General features: G+C 45.9%; 1 protein-coding gene across 2 annotated transcripts; it reads right to left on the bottom strand.

The window, feature by feature from the left end:
• Positions 1-6,115: 6,115 nt before the first annotated feature.
• On the bottom strand, positions 6,116-21,699 carry MEX3C (mex-3 RNA binding family member C). 2 transcript variants are annotated; one of them, XM_068251349.1, is made up of 2 exons: positions 21,595-21,699; positions 6,116-7,418 (listed from the first exon to the last, which is right to left on the bottom strand). In XM_068251349.1, exon 2 carries the CDS (start codon positions 7,309-7,311, stop codon positions 6,223-6,225), a length of 1,089 nt encoding a protein of 362 aa, XP_068107450.1. In that variant the 5' UTR covers positions 7,312-7,418; positions 21,595-21,699; the 3' UTR covers positions 6,116-6,222. The 2 variants fall into 2 exon arrangements, with proteins under 2 accessions (XP_068107450.1, XP_068107449.1); XM_068251348.1 differs by lacking the exon at positions 21,595-21,699 and adding an exon at positions 11,190-11,256.
• Between the last annotated feature and the right edge of the window lie 177 nt (positions 21,700-21,876).

Here is a 21,876-nt window from a genome sequence, read left to right as displayed (position 1 = left end):
AAGTATTTGTTTATTAAAGGGAACCCAGTGAGAGGGTTATGGAGGCTGCCATATTTATTTTCTTGTAAACAATGCCAGTTGCCTTTCAGCCCTGTTGATCTTCTGGCATACAGGCTATAGCTCCTGATGAGCCGCAGTGGCAGCGAAACTAGTTGAGCGGCGGGGATGCAGACTTTTGGCTGGCTTTAAACATGGTATGATTTGGAGGGTTTGGAGGAGGCAGCGGTACTTCGCCTGAGTGGCCAACGAGCGGGGTAGAGCCCGATAAAACTCTGAACCTTTTTATCTACATGTTTGTAAGTGTACAGTTCGTCTATAATTAAAGCGGTTTAAAACTCTGCCAAAATTTTCAACAAAAATGTGTTTTCCTACTTTTTATAACCCATACAATTATTATTTTTGCTTTTGTGCACAAGTAGTATTATTCATTTAGACATAACTTCCCATAGTTCAGTTAATTTATTTTTAAAGCTCCTGGTACATTTTATTCATAACTGTTGTCATTCTGTTGTGAATGCTGCCAGCAGTTATTTCTGACCTGTTTCACCCCAAGACTCATCAGCTAAAGTCCTGCACAGCCAGAGAAGGTTTACATAAATGTATCAAGTAAAGAATGTGTACACAAGATAAGCTTAAAGGAGTTATCCGCTATAGAAAGAAAATAAACGCTACTTACCGGGGGCTTCCTCCAGTCCCAAGCTCCCAGAACCTCCCTCGCCGCACCTCTGTGCGCAGCCATTCGCCAGAGCTCCGTCCCAATCCCCGGCAATGACATCAGAGCGACTTCCAGGTCGCTCTGCACTGCGCCTGCACGACCGGCGCTGTCAATCACCGCCACATGGGCCAGAGCGGACTGCGCAGTCCGCTCCAGCCCACAAGGCAGTGATTGACAGCGCCGCTCGCTCTGACGTCATCGCCGGGGACCGGGACAGAGCTCCGGCGAATGGTGCGGCGAGGGAGGTCCTGGGAGCTTGGGGCTGGAGGAAGCCCCCGGTAAGTAGTTTATTTTCTTTCTATAGCCCAGATAACTCCTTTAACAGCAGTTCGGATGCAGGTTCTCCCTGCAGAAGAAAGAGTCAGCCCTGTGATGTAACCCTTTGAATGTGGTCTTACTTTAAAAAAAAAAAAAAATGGTGTTAATATATTATATGCTGTAAATCTTTTAGAGCAAAGAAGAAATTCTGGGTTATATTCCACTTTAAACGTTTTATACAGTTTCACGCTATGGTGGATCTGGTTTATGTTCTATTTGAGGTGAAATGATATATGAATTACAAGCACCAAGGAGCTGACCAAGAGGAATTCATGTAAGGCAGGGTCAGCCAGCTGACCCCATAGGCACTGCAGACCTTACCTAACAGAAGGTCACACACTAAGGCCGGATCCACACTATAAGCACTTTTCTGAGCGCTTTGTGATTGATTAGCGCTTTCTGAGCACTTTTTAAAAAACTTCTCCCATTCACTTTCATTAAAATCGTGGTGAAAATCACCACAATCACATACGCAAAAAAATCACGGCGATTAACACAATTTTAATGAAAGTGAATGGGAGAAATTTTTTACAAAGCTCTAATCAATCACAAAGCACTCAGAAACGCGGTTATGGTGTGGATATGGCCAAAGGTTGAGTTACCACTGCTTGGGGTGTGGTGGTGGTCAACTACACTGAAGTGTCACAGCTTTGCTCCTGCGAGAATACGACTCAGAATCAGCTGTGAAGTATATCTACTTTGTATGGTCTTTTATATCATTGAGCGCTGACCTATTTATAAGTAGTGTCTGAGTCAAAACCCTGGAACAAGCATATGGCTAATCCAGTAAAACCTGAGAGATTACTTGATCTGCTGCATGCTTGTTCAGGGTCAATGGCTAAAAGTATTAGAAACACAGGATCAGGACGACTGCCACGCAACTGGTATTGTTTAAAAGGAAATAAATATGGCAGCCTCCATATCCCTCTCACTTCAAGTTCCCTTTAACCTGTGCAATAAAAAAAAATAAAAATGAAATCAGGAACATTGGCAAGTTCTAAGTAGGATCATTCTGTTATACATCAGAGAGGACATAGAAGAATGAGGGTTTGATGGCCAGTGGTAGCTATAAGTAAAACATAGCTTTTACTAAAGTACAATCAAAATGTAAACAGACCAAGTTAAACACAGGTTGTCCCGAACAGAGTATCAATTATAGCAAACGGCCCAATGCACGTTTCTCAGCCCTCACAGAGGTCGCTTCCTCAGAGACCAAAAAAAAAAAAAACCCCACATGGCCACTGCCACCTCCAGCAGAAAACATTCCCCTCTAGGAAATACTAGCATGTGATCAACTACCGTACATCTGCATTACACTTCGGGTACATTTAGATACGAGGTTCTGAGGTTTAGATGTTACTTTTACTTACATACAGCTGGTGCGCCCATGACTTACTTTTGAATGATACTATATTTTTAGACTATGGTTACGGCTATATTGCTAAGAGTTCTTCCGCCTCTGAGGGGGCCAAGAAACGTGCATCAGGCTCTTTGTTACAATTAATACTATGTTAGCGACAACGTATGTGTTTACTGAACTTGGTCTGTTAGAACTTTATTAAAGTATAATCAATAAAGTTCTAGGTTTTACTTCTAGCTACCACTGACCGTGAAACCCTCAATCTTTACCCCTTTTTGATTGATGTAGGATTTTCATTTACGAGTGGTCATTGATTCTTTATTTTAAGTAAACCTTAAAAAAGGGAACCTAAACTGAGGAGGATATGGATTTTTCCTTTTTAAATAATACCAGTTGCCTGACTCTCCTGCGTCTCTATTACTTTTAGCCACAGCCCCTCAACAAGCATGCAGATCAGGTGCTCTGACTGAAGTCAGACTGGATTAGCTGCATGCTTGTTTCAGGTGTGTGATCCAGCCACTACTGCCACAAAGATCAGCAGGACTGCCAAGCAACTGGTATTGTTTAAATGGAAACATCCATATCCTCAGTTAAAGAGAACCCGAGGTGGCATTTCATTACGTTAGTGGGGCACAGAGGCTGGTTGTGCACACCAACACCAGCCTCTGTTGCCCCATCGTGTGCCTCAAAGACCCCCCTGCTCGCCGCTATACCCCGCAGTGCTGGCGACACGCAGCGCGTCGCCAGCACAATGTTTACCCTAGCGCTGTCTGTCAGCGCCGCTCCCCCCCCGCATCGCTGCGGGAGGGAAGGGACGCAGGCGGGTAGCGGCGATACGGAGGAGGAGGGGCGCTGACAGACAGCGCTTAGGTAAACATTGTGCTGGCGACACGCTGCGTGTCGCCAGCACTGCGGGGGTATATCGGCGAGCAGGGGGGGTCTTTGAGGCACACGATGGGGCAACAGAGGCTGGTGTTTGTGTGCACAACCAGCCTCTGTGCCCCACTAACGTAATGAAATGCCACCTCGGGTTCTCTTTAAGGTTCCCTTTAAAAAGGACACCCAAGGCGAAAAACTACTGAAAAAACTATTGTATCCATCTTCCTTCTCCTATAAATGGACTTAAGATATTCCAGTTTTATTTTGTTTAAATCTACTTTTTAAGTTTTAACTGTTTTATTGTTCTCGCTCAATGACACATTCATTGAAGTATGCCAGAGCTAAAATCTATGAACTATTGACCTTTTTTCATCTCCTTCCTGCTCTCAGAAGCCATTTTCTGCTAGGAATGTTTTTAATAGTTGTAATTTCCTATCAGTGAGGGTCACGCTGTAGTCACTTCCTGTCTGAGTCAGGACCGAGTAAGCCACTAACATACCTGATATTTAACGCTTTCAGACAGAGAAAAAAAAAAAAAAAAAAAAAAGGAACACAGCCTAGTTATTTGTGTGCTAGGCACTGTACATACCCATGTCTATCTCATCAGGTCACATGTCACCTCCAGTAGCCTTTAACTGAGGAAAAATAAAAACTCACTTACATGGGGTTTCCACCAGCCCCTGCAGACGCCCTGTGCCTGCACAGTCAATCACCAATCCTCCGGTCCCCTGCGTACTGACCCAGCAACTGGTCAGTTGCCAAAAACTAAACTAGCTGGTTGCAGGGGACTGGAGGATCGGTGTGGCTCGACGTAGGCACACGACATCTTTTTAATTTTTACTCGGTTAGGGCCAGTTTCCACTACACGCAGATCGGATGCAGAAAAACCTGACTCCAATGAATGTTTATGGGCCGGTTTTCACTAAACACGATTTTTCTGATGCAGATTTTCCCCTCGGTATTCACTGGAGTCAGTTTTTCTGCATCCAATCTGCGTGTAGTGGAAACAGGCCCTTAAGGTTCACTTTAAGAATCTGACATATCCTGTATATGGTTATCGTTCCTTTATGTTTACATTTAACTCCTCATACCACGTCACTTTAGGTAACCTTTAAAAGGGGGAGAAAAAAAATAAAAACCCATGACACAGACACAATAACTGTCTTAAGTTAATGGAAACAGGTTTTTATTAATGTTTAATATCCAAAAAAATAAAACTCTTATAATTCTCTTTACAGCAAATATATATAATATCAGTGCTTTGGCCATAATAAGTTAAAGGCCCTTTATCATAAAATATATGATTTTTTTTTTTAAACTTTTACGCAAACTGAATTTATAATCCCTATGACGTCCCTACATATACATAAAGTGTTGTAAAATTAGCAAATACTAAAACTATGTTAATAGTTTACATACTAACATTGGTAGTTATAAATAGTACACGCACCTAATCTATAGATTATAACTCCTTGGCTTGTTAGTTGCCGTGTACAATGCAATAATATAGATTATAAAAATACATGCTTGCTGTATGTTCGTGCTAAATTCCTAAAATGGCAGCCTAAAAGGTTCAATACTGACGTAAACTAAACTCTACAAGCCATGAGCATCTTAAAATTTTTCCATATAATATGCCATCAAGGCAACTTTTTTTTTTTAAATTTTTTATAACAAAAACGAAAAAATAAAAATAAAGACTAAGTTTGTAAACTTTTAATATATATTTATATATACGAAATGTAACTTCAAGTGGAAATAAAAAATAAAGATTTATATCTCAGTCAGTACACAGACTTTACAGTTTACGTTATGTGTTCTTGTGAAGAAAAAAAAAAAAAAAATTATAGAACTCTGAGAACATTTTTTAAAAATATTAAATTCCTTAGGGCGATTATTTTTTTCCCTGCATATATATATATTAAATATATACACGGTGTGTTTTTAAAAAGAGACTGGAAGATTTAAACACAATTCCACAGGTTGAAATGCAAAGTAGGAAAGAAAAAAAATTATAATAAATTGAACTCTACCCACTACCATCCTTGAGATTGAAAATAAAGGTTACTAGTTTACGTATTGTGTCATCGATGCCCAACCTCCTGAAATTTGGTGAGTAGAGTCAAAGTCCCAGCCTTTCCCTTGGTTAAATAAAGCTACGTTCAAGCCATTGCAGACTTGATTAAAGTTCACATTTACAATATGTTTTAGAATATATATTATTAATAACTTGATCGGACCAATAGCTGGAATGAAACATTCGCTACTAGCCAGCTTGTGCATTGTAAAGCTTTTTTTTTATTCCTTATCCCCCTAGATACAAAAACAATTAAATACAAATTCAGAGTTTTTTTAAAAGGGGGAGGAGCAGATGGTAGGCTGATGTATGGCCAATTACCAACAAAAGCTAGATTTCATGGTAGTGTTTAACCGTGAACAGTGGTGTACACCGAACCACCCTGTCCACCAATACTGTGGGCAATCAAAGTTACTTTGCCCAGTGAATAGTCCGATTATCGGTATAGCTAAACATTTTTTTTCCTGTTTTTCATTTAAATTTAAAATTCAAGGCAGTGGAAATAACTCGAGAAGACCGAAATGTGTTTGAATTTCAACCTACGTAAACATAATTCTCTTTCATGTAAACTACTGGTAAAACCATAATTTATCATCCGCAGTATACCAACATAGAAAAATAAAAACCAATGCCCTTTTCCTCCAGAATCTCTGAGAGGCTGAACCCGATGGACATGTGTCTACCTTTCAACCTAGTTAACCATGTAACTACCGTCAAGAGTTCGACTAAAATCAGAACAGGCATGCAGAACATTTTGAAACGCACGTTGGTAGTAGCAACATTTATTCTGGAGCCTGGACTTGCCTTTTCCATATATTCAAATAGATAAATATCGAAAGGAAGATTGCTATAAAGTGCTTATTGGCAATGAGTTTAAGAATGTATTTGTATGGCCTGGTTGACTGGTGTCTGGCAGACGGGGCAAAGTGGCATCTCCTTCTGGCAGATCTTGTTGGCGCACTCCATGCAGAAGAAGTTGTGACCGCAGGGAACGAGGGCAGCTATGACTTCATTATCGAAGCAGATAACACAATCGTGCTTGCGTCTAGTCTCTGGTGGGGAACTGGAGGTAGACCCACCACTGGAAGAAGAATAGCTGTTGGTACCGCTGGAGAAGGCAGGGATGTAGATGGGAAGCCCGACCTCACTTGTGCTTGAAAGGTCACTTCTAATACTTCTGCTGACTGGGTACTCCAGGCCGTCGACGTAAGTAGGAGACATGCTCCCCCTCCGTTGAGATTTTACTGCAACTTCATTGCTGTAGTTCTGGACTGGATTTCCCTGGTCAAGTGGTGCCCAAATGGTCTCGGCTGGAGATTGTACTGGATCAAAGGCAGACGTATCGGCTATTTCTTCCGAGCCAACGTTGGGCACAGTTTCTCCGAACCAAAAATTACTTGCCCCAAAGGGACTGGTTGGGCTAAAGTCAGCCAGCCTGTTACTTCCAAGAAATGAATCTGTGGAGCCGCTTCCCAAGGAACTTGAACTATCATTCCGGTAGTTGGAAGCCATTTTGTTACGGGCTGCCGCAGTTGGGTTTGCATTTAGCCAAGCGGACGTCAAGTAGGTTCCTTCAAAACTGACATCTGTACCGTTATAGTGGAAATCGTTCTCTTCATTGAGCTCGATGTAGTTGCCAGTGCGCATGGCTATGTGCATCTCAATCTCCTCCCGGGCCCGATCAACATTTTCTGGCATCCCTGTAACTTCAAACACCGGCTCTTTATCACGGCTCGGAGTGACTATGTAGGTGTGAGTTTGCTGCTGTATTCGCTTTATAGTAGCTCCCTTTGGCCCTACCACAAGGCCTACCACTCGATAAGGTACCCTTACTTGTACGCTAATTTGGCCCGGCAGGTTGGGGGTGCACTGCAGGCTAGCTGCAGATGGGCCGTTTTTGTTGCGAGACGCTCTTATCATGGAAAAGTGTTCGGCAGCTGACAGGATTTCCCTTTTAGCCATTGCTACATCTTCCTTCCGTCCAGTGACAACAAATACTGGTTCTTCACCACGGACCGGGGTCTTAATGTAGGTGTTGGTCTTTGCCCTTAGAGCTTTGATCTTGCATCCTGAAAGAAGGAAACAAAAAATGCTTACTAAAGATGAATTTTAAACCATATAAGATGGTGATGGCAACATTACAAGAGACTAATTGGAAGTTATAGAGGAATTAGGGAGACTAATTACTGAGTCTGTAAACCAGCCTTTCTCTACCTTTTTAAGATGGAGGAACCCTGCAAATAACTTTTGAAACACACAAGAAACCCCTGCAAACATTTTTTGGATCTTGAGGAACCGCTGCATTGAATTTTGCAGGAGGCATCAGTGTTCTCCCCAGAATTTTTTTCCAGCCGGGTGGCATGAAATAGTAGCCGGGTGGCATGAAAAAGTAGCCGGGTGGGGCGAGTTGAAAATGCAGGGCAACTGTGCTTACAGCATAGGAGGAGGTGAGGAGGAGAGCCGATGACAGCCGGGTGGTCACCAAATCTAGCCGGGTGGAGCACCCGGCTAAAAGAGCCTGGGGAGAACACTGGGCATGGTCTTTAAAAGTAGGTACGGCTGTTTATTTCTCTACCTCCTATTACACTGCCACTCATACGGTCTCTTTATCCCAGAGCTTTTTATTAATGTGCTCCCCCAATTTTATTAACGTGACCCCCAATTTAGTGCTTTTTTTTACAGTGCCCCCTATTATAGTATGCGGTATTATGCTGCAAAAAAAAAAAAAAAAAAACGAAAAAAAAAAAACCCTACAGAGTACTCAAGGAACCCCAGTTGAGAAAGCCTGCTGTAAACTACAGGTAACACTGCAAAAATTGTTTTGATGCAAATAAAAAAATAAATAAATAAAAAAAAAGGACAAAAGCAAGTAGGATAACTGTATGGGCAATAAACTGTAGGGGGAACAGGTTTTTATTGAAGGTTACGCAAGACTGTTATTCTGCTTTAAAATGCAAATTTCCTAGAGGTTGAAACAACATCCTTTTGTCAAGTAATGCTATTTGAGTAAAAATCTGTGGGGGCATTGAAGAGCATGGAAACAAGTTTTCATTGAGTGTTATGGCAAACTGTAATTTCCCCTTAAACCAATAAAATGAGAAGTAACCTGTACTAAAGGTAGATTGTCACCCAGGATGTGCTGAAGAGTTAAACTGGAGTGTTAAATAGTATGGTCACACTTGCTGTTGGGTATACAGTTGATGAATGGTATGATCACTGGCTATTTTGTCTTAAATGGAGTTAAAAAAAAAGAAAAAAAAAAAAAAAACTATATGCAATATTCCTCCCCACCCCTTTTAAAAATAAAAAAGGTCCCTATATGAACCCCATTTTTTTTCTTTTTATTTTGTCTGGGTGCCTTTGCCTAACGGAAACGGTGCAATGCCAGTGGGATTGTGGAGTTTACCCAAGTATGCAAATAACAGAAAGCTTCCTATTTTGGATTAGATAAGGACACTATGATCAGAAGGTAATTCAATCCCACGCCTCCCTTTGCAGATGTTATGCTGGGCAAACACGGGTAGATATTTTGTTATCACTCAAGCCGGTGATGGCTCGATTGATAATTTCCGACAGGTCCGATCACCGCGTGGATCGATTCCCTGCTCCATACCTGGGGACGAGTGGGAATCGATCCGGGCGGCCACGGGGACGAGTGGGAATCGATCCGGCTGCTAATCTAGCCACCGGATCTAACCGTGTATGCCCAGCATTACACACTGATCTAAGCCTGTTTAGGTGATTTTTGCTGTATGAGGGACTAGACCAGTGATGGCTAACCTTGGCACTGTGGTGGAACTACAAGTCCCATGAGGCATTGCAATACTCTGACAGCTCTAAGCATAACTCGGGGAGGCAGAGGCATGATGGGATTTGTAGTTTTGTCACAGCTGGAGTGCCAAGGTTAGCCATCACTGGACTAGACTAAGTTCTGGCCGTAGGGAGGGGAAATTAACACAGAGCTGGGTTGAAAAGGAGGTGGGTGGGGGGAGGAAACGGTCACTTGTCACATCATAGAGAAACAAAAGAAACCAGTAAAAAATACTCTTTTTCCAGATCACATTTCTCCTAAAGCTGACAGTGAACACGGAAAAACAGGATAAGGAAAGCTAAATAAGTAATTTCTTATTAGATTTAAAAAAAAAATGTAAGTTAATATGGAGTTTCATCCCATTTTAAAGGGCAACTGAAGTGAGAAGTATATGGAGGCTGCCATATATAAATTTCATTTAAAACAATACCAGTTGCCTGGCAGCCCTGCTGGTCTATATCTGGGTGCAGGTGTGTCTGAATCACACCAGAAACAAGCATGCAGCTAATCTTGTCAGATCTGACAATAATGTCAGAAACACCTGATCTGCTGCAGGCTTATTCAGGGGTTGTGGCTAAAAGTATTAGAAGCAGAGGATCAGCAGGACAGCCAGGCAACTGGTATTGCTTAAAAATAAATATGGCAGCCTCTATATACATCTCTCTTCAGTTGTCCTTTACGGCTAGGTTCCCATTATAAATCGCCAGCGCTATTGCGATTTTTTTAATTGCCTTTCCCTACGCTTTGTAAGCGCTTTTGCACAGCGATTCTTTTTTTCAACTTCCTGATGTCAGTTAGGAAGTGAACCCTTTCACCCGAAAATGAATAAATACAATGCATTAGCGATGGGGAAATAGCTATACAAAGCGCTTTTGCAATCACTTTGTGATTTCCCTATACCTTCCATTGCGCCAAAGCGCAAAGAAAGAAAAAAAAAAAAAAGTACAGGCAGCGCTCTTGAAATTGGATCGGAATCGAACCGCTCATATGTGAACACTCTCCTAGGGAATCTTTGCACAAGCGTTTTGAGGGCGATTCCTAAAATCGCCTGCACAAAAAAAAAAAAAAATTGCTCAGTGTGAACAAGCCCCTAAGTCTGCTTTTTTCAGGTGAAGTGACCAGAGCTTAGGTTTGGAGAAATTCCTACTGTCATTAAAAGTCCTCAGAGCCCTTCAACTACTACTGTACCACTTAATTATCCCTGTTTTTGAGCGGATGTGACGATAGTCCATTTCCTGTAGTCCCTGTTCTCGTGCAGACGCAGGTCTAAACTAAAGGTGGCCATACACTGGTCGATTTGCAATCAGATTCGACCAACAGATAGATCCCTCTCTGATCAAATCTGCTCAGAGAGGGATTGTATGGCCATCTTTACTGCAAACAGATTGTGAATCGATTTCAGCCTGAAACCGATCAATCTGTGGAGCTGCCGCCCCCCCCCTGCATACATTACCTGTTCCGGCCGACACGAGTCCCCGCTGTCTTCTCGTCTTCTCCACTCCGGCTACTGAACTTCCTGTCCAGGGGAAGTTTAAACAGTAGAGGGCGCTCTACTGTTTAAACTTCCTGCCGGGACAGGAAGTTCTGTGTAGCTGCAGGAACGGTCTGGAGCCCGAAGCAGAGAAGAAGACCAGGGGACTCGCGCCGGCCGGAACAGGTAATGTATACCAGCTGTATTGCATCGTTCGGCGGGCATTCGAACGCTGCTAACGATGCACTCCCGACCCGCCGGCGACCGAGGAAAATCTTCCGCACGGATGGGTCGACGGGAACGATAGATTTCAGACGGAAATCGATCGTTCTGTCAGTGGTGTGCGCGGCGATTTCACAGCAGTTTCGATCACTGTGGTCGAAACGGCTGTATATCGGCGGGAAAATCGTTAGGTGTATGGGCCCCTTAAAACCCACATAGGAATACAGAGGGTTAATTGAATTTGCTCTGCGTATTGCATCCCACAGCCACACCCTTCCTCAGGGATATAAATGCTGAATGGCGAGAGTTCAGGTAATTTTGCCTTTAATTTGTCACCTGAAATGACCACAGACGCTGGTTTCGGATGGGGAACATCCAGTGCTTTCATCAGATGAGACAGGTGGCCGATGATTCATGAGAACGGCGATTTTACAGATAACCTTTTTTTTTTGTGTGTTCCTAACGAAACACAAAAACAAAGTAAATCAGGCACCAATTAGCGTGACATATGCCTCTGTGCCCGAAGAGAACAGAAGGGTGGACTGGTACAGGAGGAGGAAAATTAAAGGGGCACTACAGCGAAAAACTAAAATTTAAAATATGTGCAAACATATACAAATAAGTACATTTTTTCCAGAGTAAGCTTTTTTTGCTTCTGTACATTAGTTAAGTCTGAGAGGAAATAAAGAACCAAATATTGACAACCCAGCATGCCCTGCGACTTCCTTTGTGTGGCAACGTGCCAAATAAGAGTCAGATAAACTGGGGAATGATCATTTATAAACAAGAAAAGTAATAGAGAATTTAGCTTTTGGATTGCCTGGTTAGCATTTTTATTACTTGTTTACCAGATAAAAATAAAGAATAGATTTTTGATATTATTCCTGACAGTTACACTTTAACCACCCTGGCGTTCTGATTAAATCGCCAGGGTGGCTGCGGGAGGGTTTTTTTTAAATTAAAAAAAAACTATTTCATGCAGCCAACTGAAAGTTGGCTGCATGAAAGCCCACTAGAGGGCGCTCCGGAGGCGTTCTTCCGATCGCCTCCAGCGCCCAGAATAAACAAGGAAGGCCGCAATGAGCGGCCTTCCTTGTTTTGCTTACATCGTCGCCATAGCGACGAGCGGAGTGACGTCACCTGACGTCCTGACGTCAGCCTCCTCCGATCCAGCCCTTAGCGCTGGCCGGAACTTTTTGTTCCGGCTACGCTGGGCTCAGGCGGCTGGGGGGGACCCTCTTTCGCCGCTGCTCGCGGCGATCAGGCAGCACACGCGGCTGGCAAAGTGCCGGCTGCGTGTGCTGCTTTTTATTTGACAAAAATCGGCCCAGCAGGGCCTGAGCGGAAGCCTCTGGCGGTGTTGGACGAGCTGAGCTCGTCCAGACCGCTCAGCATTAAGCACAAAATTTGTTTGCCTTTATACTGCATGGAAATAGTCAAACTGGCAACACGGTGGCGTAGTGGTTAGCACTCTCACCTTGCAGCACTGGGTCCCAGCCAGGGCACTATCTGCACAAAGTTTGTATGTTCTTCCTGTGTCTGCTTGGGTTTCCACCCACATCCCAAAAACTTAGGGATAAGTTCATTGGGAACTGCAGAAGATGTTATCACTATATAAATAATCTCGCACAGCATCCCACAAAGGCAAGCCAAGCTTAAAATAAAATAATGAATGTACTTTGACCTTAAACAATAAAAAGGTATCACAAGTAGTTAAACGAGATAAAAGCCTATCTAGCAAGCAGGCGGAGGGATGGTAGGGAGATGTGTCATGCCATACTGATTTTTCTGTCTAATAAAACAAGTTTAACTAAAACGGCTGATCCCTGATAAGTGAATGCAGCCAGTCACACCCACTGGTTTCTCAAGACGGTAAAATGCTGCCTAACTATACAGCGCCTGGTGAGGTATAATTACACCTCCGCACCTGCAGGAGAGACTGTCAGAGCACAGAGAGAAGCATGAGAGCAGACAGGTGGGAATTAATCCCATCGCTGACACTGCAACAGTACCAATTACTGAGCCACCAGCAGGCTCTCTACAGTCCATAATTCCCAGAACCCTTTGCAGGGTGGGAGTTCAGGCATCCCTTTCCAGAGATAGGCGTCTTAGCTCCTCCTGTTGCACTTTCTGGATCTAAAACTACATTTTAAATAAATAAAAAATGCACCTCTGGAGGGCAGCAATACAAGTTTTCCAAAGGAATTGTTAAAGACGTCACAGAGCCACTCATGTACAAGCAGCTCTGTGCTACTGCACCGACAGTGACAGCGCCTGCACAGTGCGCCCGGCTCATGCATGGATGGGAGCGCAGCCATGAAAAAAGTGGGCCCAGTGAGCAGCAGTGGGGTGGAAGAGCATATGAGCTAGTTCTCACTGGGGTCGATTACCGCTAATCGCCGACGATCGACAGCGCTAGCGCAATATTAAGTATATATGACAGTGATCTCACTACCACGATTTCTGCCAATTCGCTATTAGTGGCAATCGCAAAACGTGGCACAAGCAGCATTTGGCTGCAATTTCAGAGCGATCACAATCGCTGCTAAAAAGCACTAATTGCACACCCCTTAAAAATCACAAGGGTGTACAGCAGTGTTGCCAACCGCCCGTAAATTTACGGGCAGTCCGTAAATTTTTATACAAAATGAGCTGCCTGTGAATTCCGTAAGGAATTCAGCAGCGTCCGTAAGGGCGGCCAGTCGGCCGCCCGCCCTGTTGCAGAAGGACAGCAGCGCACTGGAGGAAGAGCTGTGGGCAGCGGTGGAGAAGGGGGGCAATCGCCCCCCCCCCCCTTCTCTCACCTTAGTGCTCTCCCTCTCTCGCTGACTGTCCCCTCCTGATCTAAGTGCTGAGTGGCATTTGGCAGCGGACGGGACTTACCTTCCGTCTCGCTCCTGCGCCGGAAGTTCTGCTGCTCTGGTCTGGACCAGACCAGAGTAGCGGCAAATCATCCCGCACCGGCGACGAGACGCAGGTAAGTTCTGCTCGCTGCCGCCTGCCAGCCACTCAGCACTTAGATCAGGAGGGGACAGTCAGCGAGGCAGGGAGAGCACTAAGGTGAGAGAAGGGGGGGGGATGGAGATTGCCCCCTTTCTCCACCGCTGATGCCACAGCACTCCCTCCACTGCGCTGCTGTCCTCCTGCTGGGGGGGGGGGGGGGGGGTTAATCACCTGGCTACCTATTGTGGGCACATATACCTCTGGCTACATATACTGGGCACATATAACCCTGCCTACATATACTGGGCACATATACCGGGCACATATAACCATGACTACATATACTGGGACATATACCTGTGGCTACATATACTGGGCACATATACCCTGCCTACATATACTGTTCACATATACCCCTGGCTACATATACTGGGCACATACAACCCTGGCTACATATACCCTGCCTACATATACTGTGGACATATAACCCTGGCTACATATACTCTGCCTACATATACTGTTCACATATACCCCTGGCTACATATACTGGGCACATATAACCCTGGCTACATATACTGGGCACATATACCCTGCCTACATATACTGGGCACATATACCCTGCCTACATATACTGGGCAAATATACCCTTGGCTACATATACTGGGACATATACCTGTGGCTACATATACTGGGCACATATACCCTGCCTACATATACTGGGCACATATACCGCCTGGCTACCTATTGTGGGCACATATACCTCTGGCTACATATACTGGGCACATATACCTCTGGCTACATATACTGGGCACATATAACCCTGACTACATATACTGGGCCATATACCTGTGGCTACATATACTGGGCACATATACCCCTGCCTACATATACTGGGCACATATACCCCTGCCTACATATACTGGGAACATATACCTCTGGCTACATATACTGTGCACACATAACCCTGACTACATATACTGGGACATATACCTGTGGCTACATATACTGGGCACATATAACCCTGACTACATATACTGGGACATATACCTGTGGCTACATATACTGGGCACATATACCCCTGCCTACATATACTGGGGACATATACCTCTGGCTACATATAATGAGGACGCTGGCTGTTTGCCATTATGTGCATTTACTGGTGAAAAGCTGTCTCATTACGTGCATTTACTGGTGAAAAGCTGTCTCTCATTACGTGCATTTACTGGTGAAAAGCTGTCTCTCATTATGTGTATTTACTGGTGAAAAGCTGTCTCTCATTATGTGTATTTACTTGCCATGCCCACTTTCCTCGAACATGTTGCCCCCTACCCATTTGACTGGCCCCTCATATGTGCCAGTCTAGAACCAGCCCTGTACCCCTGCCTACATATCATGGGCACATATACCCCTGGCTACCTGTTCTGGGGACATCTATACCCCTGGCCACCTATTCTGGGGATACCTATAGACCTGGGGCTACCTATTTTTGAGGAACCACTGCTGTCAGATTAAATGTATTTTGGGGAACTGCTGCCAGATTATGTGTATGTTGGGGGAATCGCTGCTGCCAGATTACATCTATTTTTTGGGAACCACTGCCATATTGTCTGTATTTTGGAAGAACCTCTGCCAGATTACGTGGATTTTTGGTGAAATGCTGTAAGATTACAAGTATTTTGGGGGAAGGGGGGAAACACTATGGCAGAGCTCAAACTTCCCTGGCAGACCTTTTACAGCAATACTAAAATCATGTATATTTGGCCCCACCCATGACCACGCCCACATTATGTTGCGCAACCACGCCCATTTTTTGGCGTGGCGCAGGAGATTGTCAGTAAAAAAAAAAATCTTTTGTCAGCGAATTTTTAGGTATTTGTCAGTAAAAAATAACGTGAAAGGTTGGCAACACTGGTGTACAGTGATTTAACCACTTGAGGACCCACCCTTTACCCCCCCTTAACCACTTGAGGACCCACCCTTTAACCCCCCTTAAGGACCAGCGTTAATTTTTTTGATCTGTGCTGGGTGGGCTCTGCAGCCCCCAGCACAGATCAGGTTTCATGCAGAGCGATCAGATCGCCCCCTTTTTCCCCCCTATGGGGATGGTGTGCAGGGGGGGTCTGATCGCTCTGGTGGGCAGGCTTGTTGCGGGGGGGGGGGGGGCACCTCAAAGCCCCCCTCCGCGGCGAAATTCCCCCCTCCCTCTCCTACCTGCTCATCCCCGGTGATCGGGGCTGCACAGGACGCTATCCGTCCTGTGCAGCCAGTGACAGGACGTCCTCTGTCACATGGCGGCGATTGCCGATCTGCCTTACGGCGCTGCTGCGCAGCAGCGCCGTACAATGTAAACAAAGCGGATTATTTCCGCTTGTGTTTACATTTAGCCTGCGAGCCGCCATCGCAGGCTATTCACGGAGCCCCCCCGCCGTGAATTAACAGGAAGCAGCCACTCGCGCGAGCGGCTGCTTCCTGATTAATCAGCCTGCATGGTCCTGCAGCTGCCACTTTGCCGACGCACGGTATAAGCGTGCGGTCGGCAAGTGGTTAAGGACCAGCGCTGTTTTAGCTGATCTGTGCTGGGTGGGCTGTGCAGCCCCCAGCACAGATCAAACACCAGGCAGAGCGACCAGATCGCCCCCCTTTTTTCCCCACTAGGGGGATGATGTGCTGGAGGATCTGATCGCTCCTGCCTGCCTGGGTGTTGCGGGGGGCACCTCAAAGCCCCCCTCCGCGGCGAAATTCCCCCCTCCCTCCCCCGGAGATCCGAGGCTGCACAGGAACGGATCTGTCCTGTGCAGCCTCTAACAGGCTCCTGCCTGTCATGTGACAGCGATCCCCGGCCGCTGATTGGCTGGGGATCGCTGATCTGGTACAACGCTGCTACTGTTAGCAGCGTTGTACGAATGTAAACAATGCGGATTATTTCCGCTTGTGTTTACATTTAGCCTGCGAGCTGCGATCGGCGGCCCGCAGGCTATTCACGGAGCCCCCCGCCGTGAATTGACAGGAAGCAGCCGCTCGCGCGAGCGGCTGCTTCCTGATTAATTAGCCTGCAGCCGGCGACGCAGAACTGCGTCGCTGGTCCTGCAGCTTCCACTTTGCCGACGCACGGTATGAGTGCGCGGTCAGCAAGTGGTTAACCATGCTAACGTTGTAAATGCAGAGGCTACTCCCTACTGAGGCAAGTATGTAACTTTTCCTTTTTTCTCATCATGAGTTTGCTTCCAAGTGGTATTACAGTAGAATCCCTTTATAGTAAACTTCAAGGGACCTGGCCAAGTAGTTTACTATATCAGTATTGGCCAAACAATGGGCATGACTCACAAAGCTTTTTCACCTTAGCCAAGTTCCATTTTTAAAGGACTTCCGAGGCCAAATGATAAAGTTAACGACCTGCATCCTATTTTAAGGCACGGAGGACGCCACCCGCGCCGTTCTGACGGGTCCCTGCAGACTCAATAGCCCCCCCCCCCCCGGGCCGGCTCCTGACCTCATGGCTCGGGCTCTCCTGACTGCACAAAGATGGCCGCATGAGCTGGCCGCAGCTGCACAGTCCGCTTAGCCGCAAGTGCGGCTGTGCAGCTCTAGGGCCAACCCCCCAATCCACGCTACAGGAAACAGCCTGTGGGCCAGCCCGGGGGGCTATTGAGCGGCGGGGACCCGGCGGAACAGCACGGAGGGTGCGGACGGCGTCCTCCGTGCCTTAAAATAGGATGCAGGTAGTTAACTTTTTTATCATTTGGCCTCGGAAGTCCTTTAAGCTTCCAAAGAGCAAAAATATAATATAACTAAGGTAAGAAAAGTTATATTTAAATGAAGTCATCAGGAACAACTTCCTTTGAGTGATTATTTTGCTTGTAAATGTGCCGAAAGTTCATTTCTGAGAAGTTTTGTGAATAGAGCCCATTGTGTAGTCATACAGGAGCATGGTCGGGACTTGGAAGAGAGTTCACTATAGCCAGAGGTTTAGTATATCAGAGTTTACTATAACAAGATTCTACTGTATCTTTTTTTCCTCTTAACATCAAACACACTGAAGAATGAATATAAAACCATGGCTGTGGAGTGGGAGTCAGAGCAATTTTGGGTGCATAACTTTTTGAATCAGTGGTTTCATAAACTGAGGAGTCGGGTGATTTTTTTTTGTGTGAAATCGGGCCGAAATCTGTCACATGTATCGATTGGACATGCTGCAACATGAAGGGCCATCATTATCAGGTGTGTCTTGGTAACCGTGTAGGATATCTGGACGAGCGGGAAAGGTGACGGAAACCACCAGCGCTGTGCGCCTCCCCGCCCCAAATGCGCATACTTTACCTGTTGGTGTCTCCTGCTAGCTCCATACACATGCCCCACATGGTTGGTGAGGCTTAATATGGGTATCAGTGTTCTCCCCAGGCCCTTTTAGCAGAGTGCTCCACCCGGCTGGTTTTGATGAGCACCCGGCTGTCATTGGCTCACCTCCTCTTACATGCACATTTTACCCGGGGGGGGGGGGGAATCAGGCGGGGGCACTACCTACCCATACTAGGGCGCTGTACTGGGCACTATACCAGGGCTGTGGAGTTGGAGTCGATGCAATTTTGGGCACCTAGAGTCGGAGTTGTTGATTTCATAATTTTGTTCCTTTCATATAGTTTATAGGGCATTCCTCAAGCCAAATACTTTTTTATTTTTGTTTTAATACTCTAATTCCCTATAAACTAAACAAGCCACGCCCACAGCTCCTTTTGTGCCTTGGCACTGTAGCAAAGGCATATGGGAGCTCAGTAGGGGCAGGAGGAGGTTAATAGCCAGAGATTTCAGTGGGGAGGAGGAGAGGGGACTGAATTTACACACAGGCAAGCTGATAGCATCTCCAGCCCTCAGCCTGTTACAATGTGACAAACATAACATGGCTGCCCTCATTGTATCACAGGAATAATCAAACTTTTGAAGCCGTTTGCAGCTAGATTTGCTGTGTAAACTATCTCAACTTTAGATAAGATATATAGACAAGTTACAGGCTATAGTCAGTTTTTCATCTCGGATCCGCTTTAAAGCGGTATAGTCACCATAAAAAAAAAAAAAAAATCAAATTTCAACAGCAACTGGTCTGAGTGTATTAAAGCCAATGTACACCGATTTAAAAAAAGAAAAGTCAGATACTCACCTAAGGAGAGGGAAGGCTCGATCCTAATGAGACTTCCCTCTCCTCTCCCGGTGCCGCTCACGATCCTCCGTTGCAGTATTCAACCAGTTTGGTCAAATACTGCCGCTTCGGAAGTCTTCGGGAGCACTCGGGCTCCCGAAGACGGGCCGCTCCATACGGCGCATGCGCGAGTGCCCACTATGACGCACTCGCGCAAGCGCAGTAAGGAGCGGCCCATCTTCGGGAACCCGAGTGCTCCCGAAGTCCCCCGCGGCAGGGGATTTGAATGGAGGATCCACCGAGGGCACCGGGAGAGGAGAGGTAAGGCTCATTAGGACCAAGCCTTCCCTCTCCTTAGGTGAGTATCTGACTTTTTTTTTAAATCGGTAACCATTCACTTTAAGTGATAAAGATGCTAATCCTGCATTTAAAACGTTTTCTGCTGTTATGATTTGGAGTTATCATATACTTAAGGAGCACTGGCCCTTTAGTAGTCAGTGCCAAACAGTTGCATGCTGGGGGTTCTTGTTATCTAGAATAGGGGGGGGGGGGGGGGGAAGCATGTAGCTAGCGCTAGGCTAGCTACACGCTTAAAATAAATAAATTTGAAAAAAAACCTCCCGCGGCCGCGCAGCCGCACATATACCGCCAGGGAGGTTAAGAAAGCACTCTCTGCCAACCAGCAAGCGCGAGCGGAGTGAAGTGCAGATATGCTGTTACCTATACCCGTGCAATGGATGCCCTACAACCTGCAAACTAAAAGAGTCGCCCAGCCTTCACACTACGTATACAGCTTCCGGTCTGTAGTTCAAGGAAAGACTGCTCACCCAAGGCCATCCCTACAGAAAAGCAGATCAACTGATGATCTCTGCACAGGTTATTTTGTTGTTGTAGGAGAAACAAACAAGCATAGGAGGGGCCAATGGAAGTAAGGCATTTAAAGCGTAACTGTTTGGCAAAAAAAATCCAAAAAAATCAACCCTCTGCGTCCATCTGTTAAAAAAGTAAAAAGGATGACAAGAATATATCCTTTCCCCATGCCACCAGCAGGGCTGTGGAGTCGAGGCAATTTTGGGCATCCGGAGTCGGAGTTTCAGAGACTGAGGAGTCGGAGTCGCACTATTTTTGTACAAAATCCACAGCCCTGTTAAGTATTAGACTAAAGGAGTCGGAGTCGAGGAGTCAGAGTCTGAGCAATTTTAGGTACCCGGAGTCGTGGTTTCAGAAACTGAGGAGTCAGAGTCGGAAGATTTTTGTACCGACTCCACAGCCCTGGACACCAGTCATGTAATTTGTGCATCTGCCGCACAAAGGAAGTTGCAGTGCATGCCAGATTTTAATTTTCCTTTAAGCCCAATCTACACGATACGATTCTTTGTACGATTCTATTTACGATCCGATTAAATCAGACATGTCCGATCAGGATTCGATTCATTTCGATTTGCCATTGCAGATCAATGGCAAATCGACTTGAATAGAATCAAATCCCGATCAGACATGTCAGATTTAATTGGAATCGTAATCGAATTGTACAAAGAATTGTATCGTGTAGATGGGGCTTTACTCTCCTCCCCTTTCATTAACACCCCCCCCAGCTAAATCAGCCTGATTGGCTTAAGCCTATGTCTTTTTAGTTCTCCCCTCCCACGCCGATGTACCGCCACCTGTCCCCCTCCTGTAGCGTGCTACTAAGCCTGAACGATTTTAGGAAGAAATTGAATTGAGCGAATTTTTTTCAATTCAAGCTTTGTTCCCCCTCCTAGTGCTCTACCCCAGTCCCACCATTTATCATAATAAACGTGAGTGATGTGACCGGTTATGCAGTTTCACTTTCTGGCAAGGGCGATGACATTTCATCGAATGGTCACGGAGACAGTGTAAGGAGGTGGGGTCAGTCTGATGTTGCTGGCAGGGGGCGATACACTGGACTGACTAACCCTGTCCTGAAGTGTATGAGGGTGGCGGGGGCGGAGCCTAGTGGTGGTGGGGTGTCGATGGCCTGGCACAGTGAATTAACACAAACTGTGTGTGGAGCGGACACTGGAGCTGCGCAGGGAATATATGAGGGCGCCGGGAGAGACTGCAGTGTGGTGTCATGTGCGGAGACGCACATCACGCATAAGGGCGGTTGGGGGGGCGGACCCATTTAACAGTGCTTCACCGCTCCGGCTTCAGGCACAGACTCAGCCATTCACGCGTATGACGCGGTAGGCGGAGCCACAGGGACCAGCACCGCACGCGCCGAGTGCCAGAAAACCACAGGTACTGACTATTCCTAGATCGTCTTTGTAGCAATCGCGGTTTCGGTTTAAAACCGCCGAACCGTTCAGCCCTATGTACTACCGTCCGCGCACTCCTGCCTCATCCCACCCCGCAGCATTAGAGTGCAGCGGGGAGGAAAGAAGGCAGCGCACACAAACTCACCTACTCCTGGTTCCAGGCGCTGGAGTTCCCGTCTATACTCTGCAATACCGCCGGCAGTAGTGCAGAGAGTATAGAGGGAACTCCAGCACCTGGAACGATGAGTAGGAGAGTGTGTGTGCTGCCTTTATTCCTCCCCGCTGCACTCTGTAATGCTGTGGGTAGGAGCAGAATTGATCATACATTGCATATTTATACAGGCAATACAAACAAGAATATATTAATGCGAAATACAAAATACTACACCTCATTTGCAAATCCCCCAAATTATGCAGTTCTTATATCACCGTTCTTTGAAAGTCACCCTTCCTACCCCTCAGCCAAGCACAGCTTAGGTCCTTTTACATTATTTCAGTTGTTGACAGTTATAACTGAATTGACAACTTATGTGCACGTTCTCCACAGCTCAGTAGATATTATTATAGGTGTTTTAAATGAAAGCTTCAACCCCCTCCATTCCGCATTCACTCTCACCTGTCCCCCTCCCTCAACCTGTTAGAGTCCCCACCACCCCTTTTCCCCAGGCAC

Source organism: Hyperolius riggenbachi, chromosome 1 (assembly GCF_040937935.1).
Source record: "Hyperolius riggenbachi isolate aHypRig1 chromosome 1, aHypRig1.pri, whole genome shotgun sequence".
Classification (NCBI taxonomy): Eukaryota; Metazoa; Chordata; class Amphibia; order Anura; family Hyperoliidae; genus Hyperolius; species Hyperolius riggenbachi.
The sequence above is the reverse complement of the archived record's forward strand: the minus strand, read 5'-3'. Positions and strand labels throughout refer to the sequence as shown.